The sequence below is a fragment of the Seriola dumerili genome, unplaced genomic scaffold (genome assembly GCF_002260705.1).
Source record: "Seriola dumerili isolate Sdu_G_001 unplaced genomic scaffold, Sdu_1.0 BDQW01002192.1, whole genome shotgun sequence".
NCBI lineage: Eukaryota > Metazoa > Chordata > Actinopteri > Carangiformes > Carangidae > Seriola > Seriola dumerili.
The window spans coordinates 239,992-250,078 of record NW_019176447.1 but is presented as its reverse complement, the minus strand read 5'-3'; the positions used below and the strand labels follow the sequence as shown (position 1 = coordinate 250,078).

The following is a 10,087-nucleotide window of genomic DNA, read 5'->3' as shown; positions in this document are numbered from 1 at the left end:
GTTAAAGATAAAGGAGAAGATGGTAAAATACCTATTCTAATTGTGCAAAAATCTTTGGATAGGGAGGCAGCGGGAAGCCACTCATTAGTGCTGACCGCGCTAGATGGGGGTAAACCTCCGAAATCTGGCGAAATGAATATTCTAGTAAATGTTTTGGATGTGAATGATAACACACCTGTTTTCTCTAAGGATATTTACTCTGTTACGCTCATTGAAAATGCTCCAGTAGGCACTACTGTTGCACAAGTGAATGCAACTGATTTAGATGAAGGACCAAATGGAGATGTTGTCTATTCATTCAGCAACAGTGTGAGTCATAGATTGTTAATTCTTTTTGATATTAATCCATCAACAGGTGAAATAATTGTGAAAGGGTTAATAGACTTTGAGGAAAAGGACAAATATGAAATTGAAATACAAGCATCAGATAAAGGTCTAGCTCCTTTATCAACACAAAAAAGCATCATTATCAAGATAGTTGACCTGAATGACAATGCACCTGAGATTGAAGTCACCTCATTTTCCAGCTCCATCCCTGAAGACTCCAGACCTGGAACTACAGTTGCCCTTATCAGTGTCAATGACCTGGACTCTGGTCTTAATGGAAAAGTTATTTGCTCCATAGATGAGGATGTTCCTTTCGCTTTATCACCATCCTTACAAGACAAAATGTATTCACTAGTGACCAAATCTCCTCTGGACAGAGAGAAACAGTCACAATATGACCTGACAATAACTGCAAAAGATGCTGGTCAACCTCCACTATCCTCTGAAAAGACAATAAGTGTTGCAGTGTCAGATGTGAATGACAACAGTCCAGAGTTTTCACTCAGCCCCTATACTTTCTATGTCACTGAAGCTAATGAGCCTGGTACATCTGTGTTCTCAGTGAAAGCGTTTGATCATGATGAGAATGACAATGCACATATTTCCTATCATATTCTCCGAGATGGAAGCGAAGATAATAAACTGACGTCATTTCTCAACATAAACTCTGAAAATGGAGACATTTTGGCACTAAAAAGTTTTGACTTTGAAACACTGAAAACTTTCCACTTCCACATTGTTGCGTCAGATTCTGGAACTCCGTCACTAAGCAGCAACGTCACAGTAAACGTGTTCATTCTCGATCGAAACGACAACGCTCCAGTCATCCTGTATCCACTCAGCTCCAACGGTTCTGCTGAAGGTGTGGAGGAGATTCCCCGCAATGTGAACGCAGGACACTTGGTGACTAAAGTCAGAGCCTATGACGCTGATATAGGATATAACGGCTGGTTACTGTTTTCACTGCAGGAAGTTACTGACCACAGTCTCTTTGGTTTGGACCGCTATACAGGACAGATCAGAACACTTCGCTCATTCACAGAGACAGACGAGGCTGAACATAAACTGGTCATACTGGTCAAAGACAATGGAAACGTTTCACTCTCAGCAACAGCTACTGTGATTGTCAAACTTGTGGAGCCCAAAGAGGCTTTTGCAGCTTCTGATGTGAAAAGTTCAGCAAAAGCAGATGATGATAATAATGTGACTTTTTACCTGATGATAACTTTGGGCTCAGTTTCAGCACTTTTTCTCATCAGTATCATCGTGCTGATTGCAATGCAGTGCTCAAAATCCACAGACTATACTTCTAAATATCTACAAGAGACTAACTATGATGGGACGCTGTGTCACAGCATCCAGTACAGATCTGGAGACAAACGGTACATGTTAGTTGGACCCAGAATGAGTATAGGATCTACTATAGTCCCGGGAAGCCATGCGAATACACTAGTGCTTCCTGACAGGAGGAAAACATCTGAGGAGGTAAGAAAGATTGTTTTGCATAAAGGCAGTTCTGTTATGAATACTAGTAACAGATGAAACATTAGTGATATAAGTGTGCCAAAAACTTTGAATCACACTGCCTGTTAAGAACAGGTGGATTGAAATGTACTATAAAATTTATCACTGACGGAAATGAGAAGGTTGTATATTTTTTTATGCAGAGTTAAGTTATTGGTTTACAGGTGGTTCTACAGTTGGTTTTCTCCTAGACCAGGTTGTTAATTGATTAAATTAAACATTGGACTTCAGTTAGTCTGCTGTGACATTAACTCCATGTTGTTGTGTCCCTGGAGAGAGAGCTAAGCGCAATAAATACAATACTATCTTTTTTTGAATATTTTTACATAGTTTTATAGTACTTCTGTGCAATCTGAGTACACATTTATCCAGGTTGCCATCACATGATATATGGTAATTTATGACAATAATAGTTGCTGTTTGGAGAAATAGTCTCTGCTCTTAAACGTGCCTCTCAATAAACTGTAGCAGTTCTCATTGAACAGCATGTTAATTCCACATTGATTACTTCCAATAGCTGAATGCATCACAGAATTCACTGGCTTCCATGTGCAGATGTTTCAAATGCAATTGGTGATATTTAAGAACATGAATGTATAAAATTTCTGATGAAAATCAGCACCTTGGTCTTTTCTAGCTGATATCATGTTGATTTGTTTTTGGATACACATAGTGTTGTGAATTTGTTAGATAGTTGGAGATATAATGCACTTTTCCATAACATTCAAGTATGCAGGAATAGTGTCGCAATTTAAGCACTGTAGTGTGTGAGTTTGACGTATGTAAGTGCAGCAGGAAGCGTCGCTGTCCGTGGTGCTGAAAGGTCTGCCATGATACGCTGCCGTTTCTCTTGAAATGTTACACAAATAAGTACTTCGTAGGAGCAAAGGTACTTCCAAATAACAGCTTTTTGAGGTGGGAACTCATTGTCACTCCAGCCCATTGCTTCATAAAAAGGACTTAATGACTATATTTTTTATTACATTAAACGGACTGTTTGTCTAATTTTCCTTATCTTTTCGTTATTTGATTTTACAGTTATAAATGAACAGTGCTGCAATAACGTTGTGGATCGCATGGTGTCGGTATAAAGGCAAATAGTGTATATAGATCTTTTCGTCATCACCATAAGGTCCAACCTTTTTGGCATTACGTGAAAAGGGCTTGAACATGAAACTAGCTCTGCATGATTTCTGGCGCTGAATTGACGATGGAGCGCAATTTACAAAGGAATAAGGCTGTTTATCATTTCTTGACCAAACAACTATAGATTTGGAGTTTTGTTTATTTATTTAATTTTTTACATTATGGAACAAAGCGGACGCCAGGCGTGGATTGAGCGATGGATATGCATCGCCTACATGGTGCTTTTGGTAACGTTTTGGAGCGAAGCCTCAGCTCAGATTAGATATTCCATTTCCGAAGAGGTGAAAAAAGGAAGTATTGTTGGAAACATAGCGAAAGACTTGGGAATTGATAAGGCTACGCTGAAAGACAGAGAGTATCGCATTGTTGGCAGTTCAACGGAACCCCTCTTTCATTTGAATAAAGACGACGGTATCCTGTATGTCAATAGGAAAGTGGACAGGGAAGAGATCTGTGAACGAAGCAACGCGTGTGTAATCAACCTTAAAACAGTACTGGAAAACCCTCTGGAAATCCATTATGTGGTCATAGAGGTGCTGGACATAAACGACCATTCCCCCATCTTTCCAGAGAAAGAGAAACGACTGGAGATATTTGAATCGACATTACCGGGAGCAAGGTTCCAGCTCCAACCTGCACGCGACCCAGATGGTGGTCAGTTTTCTGTTCAACAGTATAAGTTGAGTCAAAACGACCACTTTCGTTTGGAAGTTAAGGAGAGAGGCGAAGACCGTAAGATGCCCTTTCTGATTTTGCAGAAGCAGTTAGACAGAGAGGCTAAGAGAGAACACAAGCTTCTGCTCTCAGCTATTGATGGTGGGAGGCCGGCGAGGTCTGGAACAATAGAAATACTGATCGAGGTGCTTGATGTTAATGACAATACACCAGTTTTTACACAAGATGTATATTCTGCTACTCTAAATGAAAACGCGGCCCCTGGTACGTTAATTATTCAGGTTAATGCGACAGATTTGGATGAGAGCACAAACAGCGAAATTGTTTACTCGTTTGGTAAAGAAGTGGATGTAAATGTGCAAAAACTGTTTAACATAGACTCGGAGACTGGGGAAATTATAGTGATGGGTGTAATTGATTTTGAAGAGAAGAAAAGCTATGATATTGATATACAAGCTTCAGATAAGGGGCCCGTTCCTTTGTCCACAGACAGAACTGTGGTAATAAAGGTAATCGACCTTAATGATAATTCTCCAGAGATTGAAGTTACATCATTCTCCAAATCAGTTCCCGAGGATTCTAGAACTGGAACAACAGTAGCTTTGATCAGCGTCAATGATTTGGACTCAGGCCTCAATGGAAAAGTTTCTTGCTTCATACGCGAGAACGTTCCTTTCGGTATTTCTCCATCCTTGCAGGATAATATGTTCGCCATAGTAACCAAGTCTCCACTGGACAGAGAAGAAAATTCTTTTTATGAACTTTCAATTGTTGCTAAGGACACTGGTGAGCCACCCCTCTCATCTGAAAAGACAATATCTGTGGTTGTATCAGATGTGAACGATAACAGACCACAGTTTTCCCTGAGCCCATACACGTTTTATGTAACTGAAAACAATGACCTAACAGCACCGGTATTTTCAGTCAGGGCATCTGATCTTGATGAGAGTGATAATGCGCATATTTCATATCACATTCCGAGGGACAGCAGCGGAGATAGTATTGGTCTGTTTTTAAATATTAACTCTGAAAGTGGGGCTATTATGGCGCTAAAAAGTTTTGACTTTGAAACACTGAAAACTTTCCAGTTCCAAGTCTCTGCGTCAGATTCTGGAACTCCGTCACTAAGCAGCAACGTCACAGTGAATGTGTTCATTCTGGATCAAAACGACAACGCTCCAGTCATCCTGTATCCAGTCAGCTCTAACGGTTCAGCTGAAGGTGTGGAGGAGATTCCCCGCAACGTGAACGCAGGACACTTAGTGACTAAAGTCAGAGCCTATGACGCTGATATAGGATATAACGGCTGGTTACTGTTTTCACTGCAGGAAGTTACTGACCACAGTCTTTTTGGTTTGGACCGCTATACAGGACAGATCAGAACACTTCGCTCATTCACAGAGACAGACGAGGCTGAGCATAAACTGGTCATACTGGTCAAAGACAATGGCAACGTTTCACTCTCAGCAACAGCTACTGTCATTGTCAAACTTGTGGAGCCCAAAGAGGCTTTTGCAGCTTCTGATGTGAAAAGTTCAGCAAAAGCAGATGAGGATAATAATGTGACTTTTTACCTGATGATAACTTTGGGCTCAGTTTCAGCACTTTTTCTCATCAGTATCATCGTGCTGATTGCAATGCAGTGCTCAAAATCCACAGACTATACTTCTAAATATCTACAAGAGACTAATTATGATGGGACACTGTGTCACAGCATCCAGTACAGATCTGGAGACAAACGGTACATGTTAGTTGGACCAAGAATGAGTATAGGATCTACTATAGTCCCTGGCAGCCATGCAAATACACTAGTGCTCCCTGACAGGAGGAGAACATCTGAAGAGGTAGGGTGATCGTCCACCCATACATATATTGTATCCGTCTGTCTGTCTGTCTCCTTGTTTTTGAGTCACAGCTCAATTGATCAGCCTCATTATTTCCAGTATTCTTACATGAACTATGTGTGGGCTTTACGTTTATTTTTGAATGGTGTATTTGTTTTACTTTGTACATCTCATCAAATAAAACCTGCTATTAGTTGTAATAATAATAATAATAATAATAATAATAATAATAATAATAATAATAATAATAATAATAATAATAATGATAATAATACTATCATAATTCAGTTTAAATGGTGCGTTTATGTATATCTTGGTAAACATATGAAATAAGTCTAAAATATTTTTATTTTGCAGAAGCAATTTGTATTTCCTGCTAGGCAGCATCTGATCGCATGATGTCACTGCGCAGGCAGGGCTGTGTTTCTGTATAGCATGCCCTGATAAAGAAGATCTCCCCATAGGTAGTTCGGCAATTATTCGGTAAAGGCAGCATTTCACGGTTTCTGTGGATGCTGGATCTGTAAATTACACAGCATTCTTTTTTCTCACATTTTTTGTATGGACTATCTGATGGCTGACCTCTCTTTTTACAATTTAGTTATATTCTGATTTTTTGGGATTTATATCTGTTTTGCCCTTCAAATATGGCAGAAAAAGGAGGATGGCGGACGGTACTGGTCGCTCTGGTGACTGCAACGTTTATGTTGTGGGATGTTAGCACCGCACTGGCAAGATACACCGTTTCTGAAGAGCTTAAAGAAGGCACTCGCGTTGGAAATATTGCTAAAGACTTAGGACTGGATCTTGGAACTTTAAAGGCTAGGGGATTCCGGATTGTATCTGGTTCGAACGAGCCAATGGTCCAGGTGAATCAGAACGATGGCAATATGTACGTAAATAAAAAAATAGACAGGGAGGAGGTGTGTGAGCGGAGTAGTACATGTCTGATCAATTTGAAAGCTGTGCTAGAGAACCCATTAGAAATCCATTATGTCTCAGTGGAGATTCAAGATATAAATGACCACAGTCCCACCTTCCCTGAAAATGAGGCGCGTCTAGAGATATTTGAGTCAGCGCTGCCCGGTGAACGCTTCCAGCTCCATGCTGCGCGCGATCCAGACAGCGGGATATATTCTGTTCAACAATATAAACTTAGTCAGAATGATCATTTCCGTTTGGAGGTAAAAGACAGAGGAAACGATGGTAAAATTCCCATTTTGTACCTACAAAAATCACTGGACAAAGAAACTGAGAGACATCATAGGCTTTTGCTGTCTGCCATTGATGGAGGAAAACCTCCTCTGACAGGGACTACGGAGCTGTTACTTGAGGTTTTGGATGTTAACGACAATCTACCCATATTCACGAAGGATTCATATTCCGTCCTGCTACCTGAAAATTCGCCAGTTGGTACAACGGTCATTCAAGTGAACGCTACTGATTTAGACGACGGTTTGAACGGCGAAGTCTTTTACTCATTTGGAAGTAATGTTAATGGTAAATTGCGTAAACTTTTTGACATAGACGAAACAACAGGTGAAATAACTGTTAAAGGACTGATAGACTTTGAACAGAAGGATCGATATGAAATCGACATAAAAGCATCTGATAAGGGCACTGTTCCTTTAAAAACGGACAAAAGCGTAATAATAAATGTAGTGGACCTAAACGACAATATTCCCGAGATCGAGGTAACATCCTTTTCTAGCGCTATTCCAGAGGACTCTAAACCTGGAACCACAGTCGCACTTATTAGTGTCAGTGACTTGGACTCTGGACTGAATGGGAAAGTTATTTGTTTTATTCGTGAGAATGTCCCTTTTACCTTAAATCCGTCCCTACAAGATAATATGTATTCTGTTGTCACAAAATCATCTCTGGACAGAGAACATCAGTCACATTATGATGTCACAGTAGTTGCAAAAGATGGAGGCGATTCAGCTTTATCCTCTGAAAAAACAATAAGTGTTGATGTTTCTGATGTAAATGACAACAGTCCAGAGTTTTCACTCAGCCCCTATACTTTCTATGTCATAGAGAGTAACACCCCAGGAGCATCATTATTTTCTGTAAGGGCCTCTGATTGTGATGAAAATGAGAATGCCCTTATTTCTTATCACATTATCAGAGGTGGAACTGAAGATAAAAAACTTACTTCATTTCTAAACATTAACTCTGATAATGGAGACATCCTGGCACTAAAAAGTTTTGACTTTGAAACACTGAAAAATTTCCAGTTCCAAGTCTCTGCGTCAGATTCTGGAACTCCGTCACTAAGCAGCAACGTCACAGTGAACGTGTTCATTCTGGATCAGAACGACAACGCTCCAGTCATCCTGTATCCAGTCAGCTCTAACGGTTCAGCTGAAGGTGTGGAGGACATTCCCCGCAACGTGAATGCAGGACACTTGGTGACTAAAGTCAGAGCCTATGACGCTGATATAGGATATAACGGCTGGTTACTGTTTTCACTGCAGGAAGTTACTGACCACAGTCTCTTTGGTTTGGACCGCTATACAGGACAGATCAGAACACTTCGCTCATTCACAGAGACAGACGAGGCTGAGCATAAACTGGTCATACTGGTCAAAGACAATGGCAACGTTTCACTCTCAGCAACAGCTACTGTCATTGTCAAACTTGTGGAGCCCAAAGAGGCTTTTGCAGCTTCTGATGTGAAAAGTTCAGCAAAAGCAGATGAGGATAATAATGTGACTTTTTACCTGATGATAACTTTGGGCTCAGTTTCAGCACTTTTTCTCATCAGTATCATCGTGCTGATTGCAATGCAGTGCTCAAAATCCACAGACTATACTTCTAAATATCTACAAGAGACTAACTATGATGGAACACTGTGTCACAGCATCCAGTACAGATCTGGAGACAAACGCTACATGTTAGTTGGACCCAGAATGAGTATAGGATCTACTATAGTCCCGGGCAGCCATGCGAATACACTAGTGCTCCCTGACAGGAGGAGAACATCTGAAGAGGTAAGAAAGATTGTTTTATATCAGGGCATTTGTGGAGTGAATGCTAGTGACAGATGAGATGCACATTCTAATAAGTTAAGTGCCAAAAAATACTAAATTCCACCACCTATTCCGAACAGATGGATAGAAATAGACTATAAAATTCATTACTGAGGGAAAAGAGGGGGTTGTGTGTTCTTGTGAGAGTGAGCCAAGTTTACAAGTGGTTTTGGGTTGGATCTCACTGCAGTTGTGTGTACAGTGTGCTGTATTGGAACCTAAATGCTGTTGTGTCTTTATGTACTTAAAAATCAAATGAACCGCATGGAATCATAAAACCTCTCCTTCAATTAGGGCAGAGTTCATCAAGGAATGAAATGTTTAATGTGTATCGCTGTGAAATATTGGATGAATTAATTTCAAAGACAAGGGAGATACTGCTGTGAGTAGTTACAAATAAACAAATCCAAAGTAAACGTTTTTCGCTGAAACAAAATTAATGCATCTGTCCTCTGCATCTTTCTCTCTGCTTTGTGTTACATGACATCTCATATTCCGTGCACTGACCATTTTGTTTATTAATAATTTAGAGTGTAATGTGCCTACCTCAGACCATGTGTGGTTGTGTCATAGAAGGTCATAAATTCCTTTTAAAACACAATAAATGCCTCATTTTGAGCAGATCTGTGAAGTAAGGACAGGTTTATGGTCACTGTTTTAATAAAATTAAGTTTAGTTAATTCCAGTAGCCACTGGCTGTTTGTTTTAGCTTATCTTTGAAATATCTGAAAGAAAATTTTGTTCCCACAATAACTATTGCGGCTTTTCCGAACACCTGCATCATTTAAGCAACTACATCCTCCACGTCAGATATAATGTTCTTTCACTACCTAAATATCCAGATAGTCATTTGAAAAAGACATGTCATTATTATATATCTTTTCTGTTTAACACAGAGTACAGGAATTATGGTGTGTGTATTTTACAGACATGTACAACCAGTACATGTTTTTCTGCTCTACATGTCTGTCTGTAAGGGTTGACACGTGTGTGAAGGGAGTGACTGACCGGCTTACAGAGTAACTCGCTAATGTAGCCGTGGTGGTTCAGTGGGCTATGAATGACTGGAGCTACGACAGAGAGAGGAGGGGAGAGAGCCTGCGGCTGATGTGCAGTGAATCACAATGTACAACCAGTCAGGTGGGGTTGGGACACTTTGCTTCAGCAGGGATCTTCATTCATTACAGGACTGCAAATCAGCAAGCAGTATATTTCTACTACTTGTCATTTGATTGAGCTATTGAGCTTTGGACTTGAAAAATACTAGACAGTGATGTAAAAGAGTGAATACAGTTCATGTACATACACACTAGCTTCTGAGCAGTTGATCCCTTTTGACTGACTGAAAAAATAGGTCATTTTTTGTCACATGTGTGAAGGTCTACATGCGGCTTCATGGCTGATTATCTGTTGAACACTGTGCGTTGCCCATAGCAACACACTGGGAGATCCACCTCTCGGAGTCTACTGGTTTCCACAGACTAGCATGCACTCAGCGGTCTTAGCAACAGCAGCGGAAGAGGATGAAGGAGGGAG

The 10,087-nt window shown here is 40.3% G+C and overlaps 1 protein-coding gene across 1 annotated transcript; it reads left to right on the top strand.

Annotated features, from left to right (window-relative positions):
- The first annotated feature begins 3,158 nt into the window (after positions 1-3,158).
- Positions 3,159-5,525, top strand: LOC111239276 (protocadherin alpha-3-like). The gene has a single exon (XM_022769114.1). It carries the CDS (start codon positions 3,159-3,161, stop codon positions 5,523-5,525), a length of 2,367 nt encoding a protein of 788 aa, XP_022624835.1.
- The last annotated feature ends 4,562 nt before the right edge of the window (positions 5,526-10,087 follow it).